The sequence below is a fragment of the Benincasa hispida genome, chromosome 11 (genome assembly GCF_027475165.1).
Source record: "Benincasa hispida cultivar pf3 chromosome 11, pf3_genome.v1.1, whole genome shotgun sequence".
NCBI classification, from domain to species: domain Eukaryota; kingdom Viridiplantae; phylum Streptophyta; class Magnoliopsida; order Cucurbitales; family Cucurbitaceae; genus Benincasa; species Benincasa hispida.
In genome coordinates, this window is record NC_143488.1 from 38,393,966 (window position 1) to 38,416,509 (window position 22,544).

Consider the following 22,544-nt stretch of genomic DNA (forward strand, 5'->3'; position numbering starts at 1 on the left):
TTCCACAACTCCACTATAGTAGTGGCCTCATCTACTAACCTAAGCACTCCATCTGACAGATATAGAATTATTGTTGAATAGGCCATCTCATCCATATCCCTTTTTTCAGCTTCTGTAATTATTGGTGGAAGGTTATCTTCGTCTAAGATTTTGGCTACCTTTTGTTGTACCATAATAGCTCTAATCCTTTTTCTCCATAACCCGAAATCACCTTTTCCATCAAATTTAACAACTTCGAACCGTGTAGAATCGAAGCCATCTATCAAATTAATTGCAACAAAAAATTCCTGAACAAAGAATATGCTAACACACACTATCACACAACCTCTTTAGATCAGCCCGTCTCTGATACCACTTGTGAGAGTTTCTGAACCTAACTTAGATGGCCAAACAGACGCAAACAATTAGCAGAAATAAATCGAAAGCAGTAAAGAACGCCAAGATATATAGTGGTTCAACCAGTTTGGTCTACATCCACTTTGAAAACCAGCTTGAATTAATTTATTAATGAGCAATAAAGAAATTTACAAATTACAGATAATCAACGAAATCACCAATCTGTAATTTCAATATCAACTGATACCGAGAGAGACCCGCACACAACGTCGCCTCTGAAAACTGAGAACAACCCGCTGCTAAACAGCCCAAAATAGTGTGCTACCCGCCTCATACCGACGAACCACCAAAACTAGATCTGCAAGCAAACCCACGAGCTAAAACGGAACTGACTGGCGCACCCATGCACTAAAACGGAGCTGACCAGCGCACCCACGCGCTAAACCGGATCTGACCGGCTGCTGCTCCCACCGTTCAGTCGAGCGGCTCTTCGACCGGTCGCACTTCCACGAAGCCGACACCCAAAAATCTTTTCGGACACCCATGCCACCGCCGCAGACGCTCGCCCACGTCAGTACTCGTCACCCACGGACAGCGGCAGACGACTTTCGACTCTCCCTTTTAGACGGCTACAGATCTGTCTTCAAGTCCAAGTCGGCCACCTCTCGCAATTTTCTCTTCAGCTAATAAGACAAAATGAAAAATGCCCTAATTTTGGAGAAGATAGGGATAATTACAAGTTTGCCACTATTCAATAATTACAAAATGCCATTGGGCCTTTAAATTTTCAAAAAACCCAATAAAAAACCACTTAAAAAACTTGTTATTTTCTACTCTTTGTTCATCCTTAAAAATAAACATTTTCTAACCCAGCTTGTAATTCAAAACAAATTATAACATGTGTTGTGTAGATAATGAATGGTGGTTAACTTTTAAAGGCTTATATATGCTCATAAAAATAAGAATAGAATTATTAGAGACTTATGGATGCGTTTCTCAACTACAAATTATAGAAAACAAAATACCAAAAACAAGAAATTAAAGGAAAAATATAAAGAAATTTATGAATAAAAAGGGAGAGAAGTTTCTAAAAAGTCCTTTAATCTCTTCAAAAATCCATGAAAAATCCAAAATCTATAACTAAACATGCAAACAGTGAAAATCAAATACCGAATTAGAGCGTTCTAACAATTCTTAATTGATCAAAACAATGAATGAATCCTTAAATGCTCAAATGAACAAAGGAATTGAACATGTAGAGATGACCATAACTCAAACTCTATCAATCAGTTTCCATTTACTATACACGAACTTCAATGTAATCAATATTCATAGATCCAAAACAGAGGCTCTAGAAAATAACAAATAAAAAGGAAAATGAAGTAAAAACAGTAGATTCACAATTCTCAATAGCAAACTTCCTAACACAATAGGATGACAACCTCTTCGACCCAAGGATTTTAAGCTCAGAATCACTTCCAATAACATAAATTTCAAGTTCAACATCACTTTCAATTTGTTAAGCAATTTAGGATAAAATAAAAAAACTTAAGAAAAATAGAGCACTTACCCAAAATCAAAATTAAGGCAAATAAACAGAATCAAAGGTGCTTAATGAAGATGTCCAAAAAGGTCAATGAAGGAAAAAAAAGAAAAGAAAAAAATCAAAATTATCAAAAAAAAAAAAAAAAAGAAAAGAAAAGAAAAGAAAAACAGAGCACTTACCCAAAAAAGCATGAAATCTAACAAGAGAGGCTACTGTGGCGCTCAACTGACGACCACACAACGACCCTACCTTGAAGATCGATGGGCGATGGCAATGTTCGCGCCGGCGAGAGGCGTTGAGATAGAGATAAGCAGAGAGAAATTACCCAAAACCCTAGCTGCATTCGAAGATAATTTCTAGATCTATGATGGATCTGGAATTTTTATAGGGTATCTTCGGACGCTCAAAACACTAGCGTCGTTAGTTATGCCTAACTCCCAATACTAGAAATTACTCATCGAGGGTTCATATAATCTCTCGACGCTGTAATATGTCAGCGTCGGGAGATATGTATCTTCAAACTCAATGTTTAGAGATAGGCTTCACTGTTGGGAGAGTCCTAAAACTCGCAATTCGTAATCATGGTAACATATTCTATTTATCAATAAAAATATTGTTGAAGGATTTATTCAATAAAAGTGTTATTGAAATTGAAATTGCATTATGTTATAAAATCCAATAAACGAATCCATGGCTATAGTATAAATACTGTAACTTTATGTAGAGACATAAAGGAGGAACAAGTTATAGTATATAGCTAAAAAGGTCTATAAGTGAAGGAACTCTTTGGGGAGAGAACCTTGAGTGGAAGCGGATCGACCAAATTCTATTTTCCATTGAATATAAATTTCACAGTAAACAAGAAACAAGATATGCATTTAATTATAAATTACAGTATACTAAAGAAAGGGTTTTAAAAACCTCACATTTGAAGACTTTTCTTCACGATTTCCCTCAAACAATTCACAAATTCCTTGAAGAATTTCTTCTTCAAGAATAACCTTGAACAAGAACGAAAACTACCACGAATGTTTCCTCGGTATTCACAGGGTGAGAACCCAAGAGTGGTAGGCTCTGGCTATGTTGGTTTTGAGGGAAAACTTAATGTAGAGGAGGAAAGAATGAGAACTCTCTAAAAAAACTCAAACACATATAACTCTTCTATCGTCTACACTATATCCAAATCATTCAACCAACCTTAGTAAGAAGAATAAGAAACTTTTTCTTTTCTACTTGCTAAAAATAACCACCTACCACTTACATGGGTGGAGAGAAAAGAAGGGGAAGGGAGTTGTAACTCCCTCCCTTATTATTAAAATAATAATTAATATAAATGTAAATATGATAACTAACTTATCATATTATATATCTATAATGAATTATATGTTATACCAAATATAACATATAACCTATAGTTTTAATATTGTATCACATACAATATAAACTATAGTTTCTTTTCTCTTTTATATGACATTTAATATAAATCATATTTATATTAAATTTAACAACTATGAATCCAATTCATAGAAAATATATTTGAATCCTATTCAAATATTTATTTCCACTCATTAAGCTATAATGTATCAAATACATTATAACAATTATATCACATATAATTGAATCAACTTATTATATCATATATAATTAAATCCCTCTATTAATTTGAACAATTCAAATTAATCCAAAAACCGACTCTCAATTAATCCTAAGGGGACCTCATGGACCTATAACTTGAAGTTTCAATAGTACATGAATAATTAACTAAGCTCTTTAAATACATTATTCACCATTCGTTAACTGTCAGGCACTCCACTAAAGACCAACAGCTACACTATTCGCACTACAGATAAATTTCTGTATCCATTGGATATAACCAATCAATATTAAAATGACCATTCACAAATTACTCGTAAGTAAGCTAGGCCAAATTACCGTTTTGCCCTATAGTTACATCTAACTCCTTAAGTTCCACTGATCCCTGTAATGAACAATAGATTATAGTCCAACTATGACTAAACCCCTTTCAGGCCAGGAGAGGGTGTGACGCCACATTGTTCAATACCCAAAATCAACTTTTAATGGAGCAATTTATCTACTTACCCTTACCTTGGACTCTACGAAGGATGAGATTGGGAAACTCGTCCTGGGGACACTATGGATGCAACCTACTTTGTATATTGATACAAACGACGTGATCCTGAAATTGTTCATATGGAGACATGCAAGTGGAGGTATCCTATGCAAAAGAGTTTTTGCATAAGACTGGACCATGAAATAGTCACTTTTCTTTATCACGACCATTTACTGTTAAAACTGATTATTTCAATTCGATGATCTAGGGTAACTCGATCCTATTCCTAAGCTAACTATGAACTCCTATTTATTCGGGATTATCCTTTGATCTGCATAGGTGAGAGTAGTTCAACAGCACTACTCAACAAGCCTGTCATTTTTGGGGTAAGACCGGATAGATAGCTGAGGACATAGTCCTTCAATATGAAATTCACTCCTACCCGTTTTAGGCCCCGCCCTCTCATGGCCAAGAGGGACATGGTTTATTAGTTGGACTATAAACCAATTGTTCAATAGAAGATCAGTGGGAGCTTAAGAAGCAAGATGTATTTACAAGGGTAAAACAGTAATTTTGACCTAGCTGTAAATACGAACGATCTGTGAATGATCGACTTTCTGGTTATGGTTGAATCGAGTGGACAAAAATATATCTACAGTGGGGATAATGCAACCATCGAGCTATAGTGGTATGTCTCGGTGATTTATGAATATTGATTGACTCGGGTTAAAGAGTTTAACCTATTAATCTCAAATCGTTGGAGCTCATGATTTGTAGGTTCATAAGATCCTTCTATTAGCTCGTAAAACATTAAATCTTATATTAGAAAATTGAGTGAATTTGAAGTGTTCAAATTCAAAATTAGGGTTTGGATTTTAATATGTTCAATTTCAATTTTAGGGTTTGGATATTATATTCAATATAATTAAGTTTAAATTTATCGAAATTGGAGGTGTTTTATTAATTTAATATTTGATATTAAATTATTAATTAATTTTGTTTAATTAATTAATTATTTATTTATTTAAATTAAATCAATTTCAATTTAGAAAATTTAACTTTAAAATTTTAATTAAGTTGAAAAAATTGAATTAAATTAAAATAATTGAAATTGAATTGAGTGGAAAAAAATCCTACATTGAGTCAAAAGTGGATTTTTCCACATTTTGATACCTTGCCCACTCACTTAGTGCTAGTTGAGGTGTCTATTAACTAAATGTATGAGTGCTTGCATGCTACATCTTGTTAAATACTTTATTATTCAGATTTTTGAAACGATGCAATCTAATTTTCTAAGATTTTCAAGCAGAAATTGTTTTTGCTTTCAAACTCTCCTAAACCCTTTCAATTCCTCTCAAATATGAGTTTCCACCACTCATTCCAAGGCTGAGAATAGTAGAGAGACTCTCTTGATAGTCTACTAAGGATTTAGAGTCCAATTTCGTTTAGAGAGAAAGGATCAAGAAGGAATCTACAAAGGTATACATACTCGAAACCCATTTTACTTGAAAAACTATTTTAAGCATGCTTTAAACTCAAATTAAGTGTAGTTAGAGTGCTTAATGATTTTGTTTGCTTCCGCATTTTTCATGTTTATCCTATCTTTCACATCATCATGCGACATTGAGTTTGAAGACGATACATATCTCCCAACACCATAAAACTAGCGTCGGGAGTTATGCATCTTCAAACTCTCAGACCCATCACGGAAGATGTGAAACGTGTCTTTCGACGACATAAAACTTGCATCGAAAGTTACGCATAACTTTCGACGCACTAATTAACCCGTCGGGAGGTAGGCCATATTTAACCAGAACTCTTGCCATTGGTTACACGTTGTCAAAAGTTACTTATAACTCCCATTATTTTACAGCATCTGGAGATAGTGTATCTCCCGACGGTGGTCTTTAATGTCAGAAAATCGTCTTTTTCTTGTAGTAACTCTTGTAACATTTACAAAGTGGGTCTTATCCGTAGCGTCGCTAGGATAAGGCACCCAACCTTATCCATATACTACATACCATTTAGATTATTAATTGAACCTGATCCACTTATATGTCTACCGTATACTGTTCAGGATACATAAAATAACCTTGTATCTTAGTTTATTGAATTGAGTTAATGCAATCTAAATGTCAAATAAAATAACTCCCCATTTTATTAAATAAATAATTCATCTATACAGTTTACAAACTATGAGAACCACGAGATTTAGGGCACTAACCCCAACACCAAGATGGTGAAGAGAGATGTGACATTGCATAGTTAATATACCTTAGTGCCGCAAATATGGGCAAGGTTAAGACTCAAGACTTTGCCTAAAGTAGATGCAAGTTGGCTAGAGTAATATATGAGGGAAAATACACGTGTAGGTGATGTACATGGCCAAATAAAGTTCAACTCTGCATGAGTAGGCATGTATATGGATTGGGTTAGGTTAGGTTGAGGGTATTTTTAGGACCAATCCGAAAATTTGGGTTGGTTGGGTTGGCAACCCAAATGACCCAAATAAAGTCTCCAACTCAATCCTTAAAATTCGGGTTAGGTAGGGTTGGGTTGGATTGTCGGGTTATAACTTATTTTTTTTAATTAAAAATATGTAAATTTATATATTGCACATGACTAATAACTAAAATCTCATAAAATTCAAATGTTAAATACCAAATATCTATGATATTTATTGCAAACTTTATACAAAGACAAATATCATAAAAAAAATTTAAAAATTTATTAAAAAATTCACAAATTAATCATTACAAAGTAATCAAATTTTAAAGATATATATATATATATATATAAAATTTAGGTCGACCCGACCTAACCCAACCTATATATATATATAGGTTGGGTTGGGTCGGGTGGACCTAAATTTTTTTTTTTTTAGTCAACCCACGACCCAATCCAACCTAACAAACATAGAAAAAGTTTACCCCAACTCAATCCAAGAACAAAACTAACCTAACCTAACCTAACCCTTATATTTTGGGTTTGGTAGTCCGAGTTGTTTAGATCCCCTATGCATGAGTTCAATTCGGTTGAGGATGAAAGAACCTTGCCTAAGGTCCAACAAAACTTCAAAGAGTCAAGCAAAAAGTAGATTGAAACTTGAGTTTTCCTTAAAGTTGACCATGATCGTGTGTAAATCATGGTGTCACACAATTGGAGAGTTATGCCCGTGACACCAAACGCCTCTAAATGGTTAAAATGTAATTTTTGTGTATCCCTATGAGAATTTATGGCTCCGCTTGTGGCTTACAAAACACTCATTTCTTACTAATTTATGGCAACATTATAGCTTTGACATCTCTCAAGATTTCTCTTTGATCTGGAAAATAATATTTTTTTTAATAATATTCTTCCCATCTCCTAGATGAGGAGGAGGTTAGATTGTAATTTTGTTGTTAGTTTTTTCTTAGGTTCCTTTACTTAAAAAACCAATTGATTAAAAAAGACAAATTTATATATCAAACTACAAAAGGAAATATAGCTAGAAAAAGGAATAATTTGTCCATTATGCATCTCTTCTCTTTAAGTAGAGATAAAAATACTTTTAAACCAATTGAAAAGTTTCACATGGGATAATCAACCATTGTTATTAACTAATTAAAAAGAAGAAGATAAAATAATACTAATGAAATCAAAGAACAAAAGGAACCAAAAGTACCAAGAAAGAAAGAAAGAAAAAAAAAAAAAAAGGTGTATGATTGTTTTAGTACTATTTGAGGGAAGAGAACAATCCTTTGGAAGTTGGTTTTGGAATAACCTCAAATTGTCTTGGTAATAATCATCAAATCAAATGGTACTTTCTGACCCATTTAAAAAGCCTTAATTGAGAAGATAATAAAAGGTGTTGTATTTGGGCAAATTCCATTAAATTCCTTGAGATGTCTCCTCTGCAAAACCAAAACGCTCCTACATTACAGTACACAACAAATGTGCTAAGCACGGTTCGATTTTAGTCCCGTTTACATGGGAAAATACCCTCCATGAGTACACAATGACTCTATAATATCGGTCGAAACTGTAATGTTGATTGAAAACGATATTATTATAGATTCGATTTTCTTTTTTTCACACATTTTTTCTCCGCCCGACATTGTACATGCATATTTTTTTTATTAATTGACATCAAAGGACTAATTTCCTCTAATGCACGTTGCCTACACTTGAACCCATTCCAATCAAAAGAGAAACGTTTGCACCTTCGATTCACTCAAACGAGCCATCCGATGAAAACATAGTCGTAAAAAAGATTATATATAATTAAAAGGTTAAAATATAATACACTCGAATCCTCAATTGAGATATATATATATATATATTCAAATCAATTAAAAAGTCTCACTTTAAATGATGAACAAGAAAAGAACATAATGAAAGAACACTAATAAATTCAAAGTACAAAAGGAATCAAAAGGAGTTCCAAGAAAGAAAGAAAGATAGAAAAAAATGGTGTGTGGTTTGATTAATTTAGTATTTGGGAAGAGAACATTCCTTAGGAAGTTGGTTTTGAAACCTCAAGTTGTCTTGGCAATAATCATAAATCAAATAATACTTTCTGACCCATTTGAAGAGCCTTCTTTGAGAAGGTGATAAAGTGTTGTATTTGGGTAAATGCCACCAATTGCTTGAGCTTTCTCCTCTACAAAACCTTGCATTTCCTCTCCAAATACAAGCATCAACCTTATAATCCCCAAAAGAAGCAACAAAAGGCCCTTTTGACCAATCAATTTTCTCTTTTCCACCCCTTGTTGCCCAGCTGTCACCATTCCATAGGCTCACTTTTAAGCTCATTGGTTGCCACCTAGGATATCCCACTCCTTTGTCTCCATGGTTTCTATATACTCTTATTGGCACCCAATCCACCATGAACCTACATCAAAAATTTAATTAAAATTAAAAATGATCAATAATGGTTTTATTAATGGTCATTTTAAAAGTTGTATATCTAGCCTTTTATGGAAAAAACATGGTTGAAAGGTCAATTCCTATATGTTGATGGGTCTTATAACAAAGAGACAAACATGATGCAAAAATCAAAATAGGATTTTCATCTTGCCATGTATTGACCCAAAAATTTTAATTTAATATCATATCATTCAATACTCTCCTTTACTTGTAGGCTTGAAATATGGAGACAACCCAACAAGTTGAAATCAATATTAATTTGGGAATAAATAATATTGCAAGGGTTTGAACATAGAACTTTTTGGACCACCTGCTTTGATATCATGTTAAATCACCAATTGATCTAAAAGTTTAAGCTAATGGGTGAAAGCAAATTTTTAAAAGGTAGATAATTGCAATAGGTAGCACTTTTAGAGTTAATAATTAAGTATATAGCAATATTTTTAAATAATTGTAAATATAACAAAATCTATTAATGGTAGATTCTATTGCTAATAGACTCCTATTAGCATCATGGTTTATCAATATAGACTTTAAAATTCTTTTACATGTTGTTATATTTACTAATATTTTGAGTTTGATTGCAATATTTGCAACGGTCCCATTTAATATCATATAGTCTGACCATAACTATAATATTGTGTCATACTTTCATGTTCAAAGCCATACCTTCATCTTATTTATGTATTTATGGGTTGTTGGCTAGAAGAAAATTTAAAAAACAAAATCCATAAGAAGTTGAGAAAAGTGATTTTCTTACACAATTTGGTAAATGTTCCACAGAATTGAATAGGTATGGAAGTCTTTTGTTGGATCAAACCACAACTTAATCCTTTCTTCCCTATCATCAAACCCATCAGCAAAAACATTTGTTTGAAGAATAATTGGCTGCCCTTCCACATTGCCAAGGAACTCGAAGTCGATTTCGTCGCGGTTCGGTTGATCCGACGTCAACTACACACAGTTCATCAATAATTAATGTTTCACATAAGAACATTGATGTATACTAGAAAGAAAAAAGAAACCATGTGACTAAATTAAAGACATGGAAATAAGATATCACCACTTACATAATAAGCCACAACTACACCAGCAGAATGGCCAGGAACTAGTTTGATTTTCATGTCCATTTGACCAAATAAGAACATCTCATTTGATGCAAAACCAGCTCCTATGGATGAGAGAAAAAGTATATGAATGAAGATCAATTCAATATACAATACAAAAATGGTGAAAAGACAAGAGAATATCTCATGGTATGTTTAAGGCCTAATTAATCATCATTTCCAATAATTTTGGTTGACAATATAGAAAAGGAATTTGAGACTCTCTCAATAAGCCTTTTTGTCTAAAAATTTAGAAAATTTATTCATATTGTGCACTTTCTTAAATGAAAATTACTAACCCATTTTTTGTCTAAGTCAAATAAAAATATTCACACTAATGATAAAGTCTCATTTTAAGATATAGGTGAAAAGGCTAAACTGAGATGGAATAAGTTGTAATATCTAACCGTATAATCGGAGGATAGAGATAGAGAGAGAGAAAAAAGTCGAACAAAATTTTCAAGTCATCGAGTTTCGTGAAAACCTGTACCTGAATCATTATCGAGCTTCAAGTTTCGTGTTCGTCCATCGACCGAAGTGTTTACGTGGGAAGGAGACCATGTGATGAAGAAATCTTTATTGTAGTTCCCAGTAGAAATGACAGAAGCAGATGAAAATTGAAGCAAATTTAAAATGAAAACTCCAAAAAAGACAATAGTTTTAAATACACACTCATTTATGGATTTATTTTCTCCTCTCATGATCATAATATTGGTTGTTGCTTCATAACAAATGTTGAAGGAGCTCTATTTATATATATAAGGGAAAAATTAGAAGAGAAAGGAAAGAAGTTTTTGTTAAGAAAGAATATCTTTAGAGGAAAGCAAAGAAAAATGCTGGTTGTTAGAATCCTTGTAAGATATTATTTTAATGAGTATATATTAGGTCAAAATCAAGAGAAATAAAATTAGGTTGTGTTAAAAAGAATAACTTGAATGTTCAATTTTCTTGGATTTTTTTCTTTTTCTTTCTTTCTTTTTGAAAATTTTAATTGATTCCTTCCCTCCTTTTGTTGTGTACAAGTATTATTGTCTATATATTGGGAAAATAACCTTAACTTAGAAGGACTTTATAAGTTATAACCATCTTGAAATTGTTTGAAATTTGTTTTTAATTTACCGCTACTAATTTTTGTTTTTAAAATAATAAGATTTGCTAGAATTAAAATGTTTGGTTAAAATTTTTATGTGAAGATACATCTTTCGTTATTGTTCTTACAATTTACTTAGTTGGTTTTGGTAAGCAAAGATTGAAATATTTGTTGATATATCCATAAGTCAGAGAATTCAACATCAATATTAAAGATTGATTGATATTTTCGATATACTTTATCAATATACACGTAAAATATAAAAAGAAAAAGCTCATCTATTAGTCCTAATATGAATAACATCAATATTGAATACTAATATAACAGGATTTATAACTTAGTTTGGTAGGAAGACTAACTTAATTGATTTGAATACTTTTTTTTTTTTTTTTGTATAAATATTGATTGTATCCACACATGCGCACACGTGCACGATCTCCATTCATGAGTCACGTGTAATTGTGATGTAATGTGTGTGGTTTTGCATATACATTTTTTTTTCTTTGAAAACCTATGAGCTTATAAATGGTTGTACGATAATTCTTGTTGACAAGAAAAATAATGGAGTGTTCGGACCTCTAATTTATCTTGAGAGGAGTTGACTACTATAGCCCACTGAATATTTGGGTCTCCTATTATAATGGTTAATTGAAAAGATTTCAATTATTATTGTTCGCATATAACCTAAAGAAATAGTTTTTTTAATAATAAGAATAATAATATAATAATAATAATATATTTTATTATTATTATCAATGTTGTTATTACTGAAAGATGCATGTAAAGGAGGTTTTGCGCACTTATGAACTCCCAAAATGGACTTTTTTTCAAAATCTACACAAGTAAGAAATATTTCTCCAAAATTTAAAAATTGTTATCATAAACAAAAGAAAGATCGACAAGAAATTTTGAAGGAGATAACACAACATATATTTGATATATTTATAACACAATATATTCAATAATATATTGAAAATTTCAAGAAATAAATCATGGTGTATTGACGTATATTTACATTTTTCAGTATATTCAACATATACAAGATCATGATGGAGAGATAATCGATTTTCAGTTAGGCATATAAAAAAAAAATAATGAAATTTTCTAAAATGAAGGAAACTTTAATTTGAAATATCGGTATTAAATGAATATCAACCAAAATTAATAAATAATAAACACAAAGTCAAGATTCAAATCAAATGATGCTAATAAGAAAATAATTAAATATTTCAAAAAATTTGAATAATGGTGCAAATGTTAAATTAGTCAAAAATTAAAGCTAAAAACTCATAAAGAAATAATTCAAAATTTAGGACATCTACAGAAAAATATGGTTTACAAAGGATTTTTTGTGTAAAAATTTATTATTATAACTCACACTTACCTACAGTAAAACTATTTGAACACTCTCATTTTCTTGCCGTGTTTATTATTTTGAAACTATCGTCTCTCCTTATTCGTAATCTAAACTAAGATAGTTTGTATCTCAAACACATACTATTATAACTCGACTAAAATATTCAACAACTCAAAAACAGAATATCATCACCCACAGACTATAATAATCACTAATTATAATAACTAACTCAACGTCCCAAATAGCTCCTTAAATGTATCTTGAATTGTATTCATCTTTATATAATGGGAAAAAAAAACATAACAAAAACAAAATAAGGTATATAGTAATTTAATTGCTTAACAAATACTCATTACTATACAAGTTAGATAGTTGAGTATCTTCAAAACCAAGCTTAACTTAATGATTTATCTAAAAACAAAACCTAAGCCAGATTTGAGTGTTTTGCTTTTGCTAATCTTTTTCCAAATTACACACAATTTTGGGTGCATTTGCTCTCTACTTTAACATTTTGATATACCAACAACCAAATAATTTAATCACTTTATAATAGACTTCTTAAAATAATGTTCAACAACCCATCCATATAATAGAAATAAATTGGACTCATAATTGAGTTTATTTAAAGAGTATATATTATAGGCAAGATTTAAAATGTCGATGTCAAGGAAACTGTCGAGGTTTGAATTTCATGAAAATTTCGATAGAAATATCGATAAAACGTTGATGTCAGTGAATATTTATGAAAAGTTTATAAAAAAAAGTTTAAAAAATAATACATTTATTATTTAATATTATATTTACATTAGTGACATTTATGGCTTGTTTTTATATTTTGTAGATTTTTCTATGATATAATATAAATGTCAATTCACCCATCATGGGATATTGAACCATGCATATGTGAAATATTGATAGAAATATTGCAATGTCGACGAAAAGTTAATGCCATGATCATATGGGAGATTTTTCTTAAATAAAAAACATAAATTGTGCTAAATAGACACAAAATTAAGGGATGTTTTTAAATATAGAAAAATGAACCAAGTCTTTTATAAATATAGTAAAATGTCACTATGTATCGTTTATAGACAGTGATATATGATAGTAGAGTCTATCACTATCTATCATAGATAGTTATATTTTGTTGTATTTGAAAATATTTTCAACAATTTTAGTATTTAAAATAATTATTCAAAGTTATGGTATATTTACAAATTTATCTATAATAGGTTTAAAAGATTTTTTAAATCAAAATGTTGTTGGGTGTTTATGAATAAGGACAAGATTTTCTAAATCAGACAGCAGAGAAAAATTTGGCGATGAATAAGAAGAAGAAGAAGAAGTTGAACCCCTATTTTGATGATGTTAAATAAAGAAAGAAATTAGGTATGATTTTTTTTTGCAGAGGGTAGACATTAAGGTGTTCATGGGTCAGATTGGGTTGAAAGACTTTTTAAACACAATCCAATTATTCGGGTTATAAATTTTTTCAACCCAAATAACCCAAAAATGAATCAAATCCAATCCAACCAAGAAATATTTAGATTGGATTGGTTCAGGTTAATCGGGTAATTTTTATTTAAAATTTTGTTCTAAAACGAAGCAAAACGTAAATAGGTAAAAATCTAATTTAATTTTCATATATTAAATTAAGATTAATAACTCAATTTCAATTTATATAGTGAAAATTTTCTTTTTATAGTGCAAAGAAACTAGTTGTTGAAGAATAAATTGTTCAAAAAATATTGGAATTAAATAAATTAAAATCAATATATCTATAAATAATTGTGTTATAAATAATAAAAAATATATTTTAAAGTTAATAATAAATTCGAGTTGGTTCGGGTTGGTTTGAGTTATATTAGGTGAACCCATGAACCAACCCAACCCATAACATTTTCATTTATTTGAACCCAACCCAACCCAAATCGTACGGATTGAATTGGATTGATCAATTTTTTCGGGCCATCAAATTTTTTGAACACTCTTAAAAGACATATATGTAAAATTAGAAACTATTGAATACTTGTGTAACATTAGGTCCAAACTTGACCCGCTTGTGGGCTAAAATAGAGTGGATCAAGTTCACTATAGTGGAACCAAGTGGGTTCATTAGCTTAACCCACCAGGTACTTGTCAAACACCATGTAAGCCCAATATAGACCCTTTCTTTTTTCTTTTTTTCTTTTTCTTGTTTTAACAAAGAGTAAAAATTCGAATATATGACATTTTAGATGGTTATATATGTCTTAACCAGTTGAGTTCCGTTCAATATAAAAGTAAATATCATAATGAATTTGCTCAAAATCTAGAACAGAAGATTCATATGGAGGTATAAAGTTGCATTTGGAATTCGTGTTTACAAGAGTAGAAAGTGATTTTTGGAAATTCTTAACCACCTTCTTTGTTTGTTAAATTAAATTATTAATTAATTTAAGAGAATCATTTTTAAATTCTAACTAACGTGTGAAAGCTAATAGTAGTAATTTTTTAAATACTGATTTTCTAAAAGTCTGCTAATTTCTTAACCATTTAAATAAATATATTATAAAAATACCTTCCATATTAATATATTTTCACATATATTTTCAACTTTTAATTTATTCAATTTTTTTGTAAAAATTCTTTTTCTTAAAATTTTATCAATAATTTAGATTAAAGTTGAAATTCAAATCATTTAAACTTTTTTTAAAAATAAATATTGTAATAAATTATAAATTAATTGTAAATGTGAAAATAATTGAAATAATAATTAATTTATTATTATATTAAATTACACAAATTTAGTATTAAGTTATCTAATACAGTAACTAGTTTTCTAATTTATAACTAAAATTTACCAAACACTACTTTACTTGTTTTCATAATTTATTTTTCAAAAGGAAAAGCTAATACTAATTATTTTAAAAGCTACAACACCTCAAACTAAACCTAAATTTTGTAAGTCTATTCGAAAAGAAAGTTCGTTTTTAAAAGAATTAGTCCAAAAGTTAGATGCACCAAAAAAAAAAAAAAAAAAAGAAAAGAAAAATATTCTTAGGGTCTTGTATTGACTTAAGAACAAATTGTTTTTAAAAAGCTAATTTTTATTTGAACACTTTTGACAAAAAGTGATGAAAATATCTATTTTGAATGGTTACACTCCAATCTTTTTTATAATAACTTTTTTTAAAATTAAATACTTGAAAATGTATTCCAAACTCAATTTTAGTGTGAGTAGATTTTTTTTAGTTCAAAAATTTGTAAGGAGGAGGAGGGAGATTTAAACTTTTAACCTCTAACTAAAAAGTATATGTTAATCAATTAAGTTAAATTTGACCGAAAGTCGAGTAAAAAAATTTAAACTTCAAATATATTGTTAACCTTAATTTACTCTTTGGGAGTCCAAATTAACACAAAGGATCTATCTTTCAAGTTTTAACTCTGATAATCTCCCATTGTTATCCATTAAAAGAGCTTCAAAGATTTAACTAATCTTTATCTCTCTTCCTATCAATTCAGCCCCATAAGTCACTAACATTGATTTAATCTCACAATTAAGAAATGGGAACCAGAAAATTAAAAATAAAATAAAATAAATTTCAACACCCACCAAACAAAAGCATTAACATGGGATACTTCTCATTAAACTTCACAAAGAAAAGAAGAATTAAAAGAACATTTCCTTTTTCAAGCTTCTTTTTTCTCACTGATGAACATCCAACAACTTCAATTTATGGCTGATGGGGCAATGGGTCACAGTTGTTTTACTTTTCAAGGTCAAGCAATTGCATTCCATCCTCACAAAATTTGATCTTTTTTTCTTCCTCAAATTTTTATGTTTTTTGTAATAAGAATAAACAATTTTTCAGTGAGTGGCAGAGTAGACAGTTTTTCCCCTTCTTTTTTCCTTCTAGCGACTTGTTCCTTCTTGGTATTGGATCCGATCTCTCTCCCACTACGCGAACTTTTATACTCTTTCGACCTCCCGCCATGGTTGAAACGATGAAGAAGCTTTGATTTCCTCAACACCCATCTCCTTGTTCTTCTTCTTCTTTCTCGCCATTGTTGGCCAGTTCTGGTTCATCTTCTTGCAGGTACCCTTTACTGTTCTTTTCATCTTTCCTACTGAACTGTTTAAGCCTTTGATGTTTTCAATTTGGTTTGTGAGCTTTGAGTTTTCGATTCTTCTTGGAACTGATTTCTTTTCAGATTTTCAGATTTTCTTTCTCTGTCTCATTTCTTGGTGGAAGGAGAAATTTGTGGGGCTGATTTTGTTGTTGCTCTGTTAGGGTTTATGTGGGAGTTATTGCGGTTTATATAGTGATATGGGTTTGCAAGAATGGGTTTTTTGGTAGGTGTTTTGTAGGTCTTTATTTGAACTTTAGGGTTGGTGTTGATTGTTGGAAATCTGCTGTTTGGTTGTTCCAAATTTGGGAGTTTCATCATCCATGTGATTTTGGAGTGTGTCTGGTTGGAGATTGATGTAGCACATATTATGGGTCTTAATAATTTGGTTTTGATTGTAACTTAAGTTTTCTTTAGAAATTGCATAGTGGTTTTAAGGGTTTTATTGGGAACTTTGCATCTTGTTATTGTTACTCTCCCATGTATTATGTAATAGGCTTAAAAAGCTTCATAACTGGCAAGTTGTGAACTCAGCTGTCTTTTTAACACTGTTTCTTCCTACTTGGATGTAAATGTCCAACAATTTTCTTGCTGGTTGGACTCCCATTTTTTGTGTTCAGATAGGTGTTTGTATATTATTCTTTCATTTTCTTAATGAAAGCGTGGTTTCTCACCAAAAGAAAAAGTTTTCTGCACACCTGAGAGGCAGCAAGGCTATGGTTTTCTTGGATGCCCCGGGGGATCCGAAATATTGCTTTTCCAGTTGAAGTAACGTCTTTGGTTTGGATGATTGTTTTATAGTTTTGACTGCGTTTGACTTAGCTATAAAGGGTGTAGAAAGTTTGATTGCCCCTCTATATATGCTATCATGTGAGTCTTTGCTCTTATTTGGGTTATTGAGAGGTCGTCCAAAAAGTAGAAAAGAGGCTGAAGTGTGTTGGTTGTCTCGTTTTGAAGGCGAGTTGAGGAGATGCAAGACACGTTTTTGTGGGAGAAAAAAGACTTTGCTATTACTTATTGAATGAAATGGCAGCTACTGATTACAGAACCTGAGTTGTCTATATTTACCTTTGATCAATCTATAAAATTGTTGAATCTTGCAGTCGGAATTTGTGGTTGGTTTGGATTGCTTTGTTTGTATAGGATGTGATCAAATAGTAGCATTTTTCAAACTTGGGTTAGAGATTATAGGTATACTTCCATTTTACCCCTGAATGCACCCAAGAATGAATTAAGTCAATGAAATCTCATTTCATTTAAGACAACTTTATGTATATCTCTTCTGCTTTATTTGTTTAGTTAAAGTGGATAATCTTCTACTTCAGTTGCCCACAGTTGCAGGGGCCAAATCAGAACCAGAATCCTTTGAATATATAATTAGCACAGCGCCATTGTTTTCTTTGTCAATTGTCACTTCTATTATTGGGTAATAGTCTGAGTGCAATTTGGACGATTGGAAATATGGAATGTGTAGTTTTTGAATTGTGGAAAGTTTATGCTGTAGATTTATTCAAAAAAGAATGTTTCTAAACTTTTGACATTTTGATTATTTTATAGGAAGAAGTAAAAATATAAGGGTTTCTACTGAGGAAATTCATCATGTTGAAGAAATCACCAAGTCGGAGCAGTAGGTCGAAAGGCATCAAGGTGAAGCATATTCTGCAGATTGTTCTGTTGGTTGGTGTTTGCTTTTGGTTAATTTATCAGGTAAAACGCTCCCATGATAAGAAGAAAGAATTCGACCAGAAAGATAATGAAATAACAATAAAAACTCAAGATGGAGGGGATCGTTTGAAACTTGGAAGAAAAGACCTTGACCCACAGGTTGAGGAAGTTCATCCAGGTGAGAAGCAAGAGGACGATGAGGAAGAAGAGACGGGGGGTGAGGAAGAAGAATCAAAGCATGAGGGAGAACAGGGACATGAAGAACAGAAGAACGAGGCAGTTGATGAGGAGGATGAAGGAACCAAGCATGAAGAGGAGACCGATGATGATGGGAGAGGAGGTGGCGATGAGGACATAGATGAGAATGATCAAGAGAAGGTGGATAATGAATCCGACCCTGAAGTTGAGAATGCGGATGATGAGAGATTGAAAGAAGACAGTGATGAGGACACAGGAGGAAATGAAGAGAGAGATAAGGAGGATCAAAGAGAAAATGAGAATTCTTCTGATGAGCAGGAGAATGACAGTGGTGACCGGAGCACTCACGAGGCACGTGAGGAGAACTATAAGGGGGATGATGCTTCTAGTGCAGTGGCCCATGATGACCACTCTGCTACCTCAGAGACAGAGGAAGTGAATTTAGAAAATTCAAATGAGAACTCGGAGCTGAATAGCAAAGAAAAGAACATTGAATCAAGTGACCTCGAAGAATTTAAAAGGATTCACAACAGTTCCCGGCTAACAGAGGAAGTAGATAAGATGGCTAACAATGAAACTTCATCCAATGAGAATTTCAGTGACGTAAAATTGAACGAAAACACTTCCCTCCTTACTGATGATTCAGTTCAAAATTCAACCCTGACTACTCAATTTGACGATCAACCTGAATCAAGCAATAATACATCCTCTGCAACTACCGAGACAAATAAGGTAGAGAATGTGGATTCTTCCGTGCAAAACGGAACAGAAATTGGTTTGAATCATGCTCAAAATGAAACCATAGACAATTTGACAGCCCAGAATGAAAGCATAGACAATTTGACTGCTCAGAATGAAACATCTCTTCAGTCGTTGATACTGACAAATTTGAATGACAAGGTTTTGGACAACAACAGCACTTCTCAGCCAAACTCTATCAGTAATGGTGAAAATTCAAATGTGGTTGAAGGCGAGACCTTAAATATCACTAGTAAGGCAGATCTTACTGTTTCAGATGACAAGACAACCGAACCAGAGAAAGATATCAAGACAATTGAACTGGAGAATGTTTTACCGACCTTGATTACCCAGGAGAACAGTGAAGCTACTAAGAACGACAAGTCAGGAGATAACGGTGAATCCAATGGTGATAGCTCTGACTCTACAAACCATATTGAGGACCCAGTTCAAGATGATCCAATTGATTCAAACGATTCCCATGTAATGGAACGGGTGGATCTGGATACGTTACCAGACATTAGAAATGAGGTTGACAACAGTGAAGAGACTGCAGAAGAATGAGGATTTGAATAATAGAGGTGGGTTCATGGAAGTGCTTTTAAGTTTTCTGATTTGTCTCTTTTTGATAAGCAGTTGGTTGCCCAAGATTATGCTGAGTGTTTGTCTTGTAATTGAGAATTTGATAATCTATACTCAAGAGGATCTTGCTATAGGAGGAAGCAAGTTTGTGCTAGTTAGTTAACTTTGTATAATCAATTTCAATTTTTCTTTGTTGAATGCTTGGTTCTTTGGATGTGATATCTGAACAAACTATATAGTGGCTTATTGACAATGCAGAAAGATGTTCTTTTCAAGTGGGTTTTTTTTTTTTTTTTGGGTAAAAAACTTCATTTTTATTGCTTTGGATTTTTGTTTTTCTTAATGGGACTTCTTACAAATAATGTAAAAGTAACCTAGTTTGAAAAGTGGGTCTGTTTGGATTGATTTAAGAAAAAATTATTTTTATTTAAATACTTTTGATAAAAAGAGATTAAAATATATTTGAAAAGTTATTTCAAGTGGTTACCAAAATTCCAATTTCTTTCGAAATGACATATTTTTTAAATTACACACTTAGAAATATATTCTATTTGAGTAAATGAAAGAATCATCTCTTAATAATCTAATTTTGGAGAAATTGCCTTTTAGAGATGATTTTGAGGTGGTCTCTCTGAGAGAGACTGTCAGAGAACTAAAAATGATTGATCCTACAATACTATTGAAAACTTTAGGCTAAATTGCAAAAGGTGGTTAACTTTTTTCTTTATTTCAAATATACTTCTATTCTTTCTAAAGTTGTAATTTTATCATTTACTTTTCATAAATTTATGAAAATTGAGATGGATATAGTAATGACTTGAAATGGTATGGTAATATTCAGCCTTCAAGTCATAATACAATACTTGTAATAACTAGTGTATTACTTCGTGCATTTGCACATGTATATTTTTAGGTATAACAATACATAAGGCTCTAATAAAGTTCCTATATTTCTTCAATTTTTTAATTATTTACAAGAATGTCTAAGTTGACTTAAAAGAAATATTTAAAAAAAAAAAAAAATAGAACCCAATTTCCATCGAGTCTCCACCATTCATTTAGTTATAAGTTTTTTTAAAAAAAAAATAGAAAAGAGAAATAAGTATTGAATGAGGTACTTTTTTAGGAAAAAAAAATATTAAACCCTAATTTTCGAAAATACCCACAACTTTTCATCTTCTTCAATTTCTCTCTCAAAACTCTGTCACTTATATGTTTTATGTCGAACATTGAGTCCATATGTGATTTATAGACTGGTAGATATTTTTGTTTATTTCTGACTACTTCGAATTTAAGATATATATTGTGATATAAATGAAATTTTTTATATATACTGTGATTTATGTTAAACGTTGAATTAATCTATTATTTATATACTGTAGTATAACTGATAAAGGAATTCGGTTAAATAATATATACTCATAATTTATATATTATACTGTTATAGAGATACTGTATATCTAAACTTTCAAATGATACACCTATTTATTTGAGTACATATCAAATATATTTACTAGTATATTTCATATATTGGTTAGATCATTTGAAAACATCTAATATAATATTCTAAGGTATATTAAAAATAACATGAATCCCCTAATAAACCCAGTTGCTTGATACGTGAAGTGCCTTTACTGAAAAATAAAATTATGCATTCTCTCTCCAATTGAACATGATAAGAAAATCTCAACTAATTAATATTATATAACGAACACATTTTTTTTCTCTACATTAACGGTGCTTCGTAAATATGAAAATATTTTTTTCAAGACATATTCTCTTTCCAACCACCCATTGCAGGGGTATTTTTGTCTAAAAATTTCATTAAATCTTATATATAAAAATACTAAAAAAATATAGACATTTATGAAAATAAATTTTGAAAATAGATTGAATCTCTAATAATCCCTATTTTTCAATTTAAAAATAACTTGATTGTTAAATGATTTAGACAAAATATTCTTGAGTACTAATATTTAAAATTGAATTAGGATTAAATTTAGTATCTTCTTATATCTTTTCAATTTAAAAATAACTTGATTGTTAAATGATTTAGACAAAATATTCTTGAGTACTAATATTTAAAATTGAATTAGGATTAAATTTAGTATCTTCTTATATCTTTTAGTTTATGTTATGGATCGAATGCTTTTATATTTATAAATTAAAGTTGATAGAATCCATTAATTTAGGATTATTGTTAATCTCAACATAACATTAGTTCGTGGGTTGGGTTAGATTAAGTTGAATGACTTTTTGTACCAAACCCAATTGTTCGGGTCGTTAATTTCTTCACCCAAATAACTTTTCTTAAAAGATGAACCCAACCCTTATCCAACATGAAATATTTGAGTTAGGTTGGTTGGGGTTGATCGGGTTATTTTTGTTCTAAAAGAAAGTAAGTTGTAAAAATTTGATTTAATTATTTTCATATATTAAATTAAGAATAACAACTCAATTTCAATTTATATAATAAATATTTTCTTTCCAAAGTGCTAAAAAGTTGTTTTTAAGAGTTGTTAGAGAATAAATTATCTAAAAAAATGATAAAACTTAAATAAATATATGTATATATGATTATATCATAAGTAAAAAAAATATACATTATAAAGTTAATAATAAGTTCGGGTTGGTTTGAGTCATTTTAGGTGAATCCATGAACCAATCCAATCCACAAAAATTTCATTTATTTGAACCCAACCCAACCCAAATGAGTTTGGGTCGGGTTGGGTTGATCGATTTTTTCAGGTCATCGGATTTTTTGAACACCTCTACATAACATAATGGATATTATACATTCTCATATCTGATGATTTGAACTCTTATAATTGTTTAAC

The 22,544-nt window shown here is 31.0% G+C and overlaps 2 protein-coding genes across 2 annotated transcripts; one reads left to right on the forward strand and one right to left on the reverse strand.

Moving 5' to 3' along the window:
* Window positions 1–8,234: 8,234 nt before the first annotated feature.
* On the reverse strand, window positions 8,235–10,707 carry XTH10 (xyloglucan endotransglucosylase/hydrolase 10). Its single transcript, XM_039049474.2, has 4 exons — window positions 10,458–10,707; window positions 9,932–10,032; window positions 9,622–9,815; window positions 8,235–8,826 (listed from the first exon to the last, which is right to left on the reverse strand). The coding sequence occupies exons 1-4, from the start codon at window positions 10,672–10,674 to the stop codon at window positions 8,424–8,426; spliced, it is 915 nt and encodes a 304-aa protein (XP_038905402.1). The 5' UTR covers window positions 10,675–10,707; the 3' UTR covers window positions 8,235–8,423.
* Window positions 10,708–16,010: 5,303 nt separating this feature from the next.
* Window positions 16,011–19,982, forward strand: LOC120091057 (uncharacterized). Its single transcript, XM_039048864.2, has 2 exons — window positions 16,011–16,493; window positions 18,082–19,982. The coding sequence occupies exon 2, from the start codon at window positions 18,124–18,126 to the stop codon at window positions 19,687–19,689; it is 1,566 nt and encodes a 521-aa protein (XP_038904792.1). The 5' UTR covers window positions 16,011–16,493; window positions 18,082–18,123; the 3' UTR covers window positions 19,690–19,982.
* The last annotated feature ends 2,562 nt before the right edge of the window (window positions 19,983–22,544 follow it).

What these genes read in the sequence shown, in the direction of transcription:
- XTH10 (XM_039049474.2), bottom strand. Translation starts at nt 10,674, where the DNA reads ATGATCATGAGAGGAGAAAATAAATCCATAAATGAGTGTGTATTTAAA. An exon ending in GTGTAGTTGTGGCTTATTAT is followed by an intron (nt 9,816 to 9,931) that starts GTAAGTGGTGAT and finishes AACTGTGTGTAG; the next exon opens with TTGACGTCGGATCAACCGAA. An exon ending in TGGAACATTTACCAAATTGT is followed by an intron (nt 8,827 to 9,621) that starts GTAAGAAAATCA and finishes TTTTTGATGTAG; the next exon opens with GTTCATGGTGGATTGGGTGC.
- LOC120091057 (XM_039048864.2), top strand. Translation starts at nt 18,124, where the DNA reads ATGTTGAAGAAATCACCAAGTCGGAGCAGTAGGTCGAAAGGCATCAAG.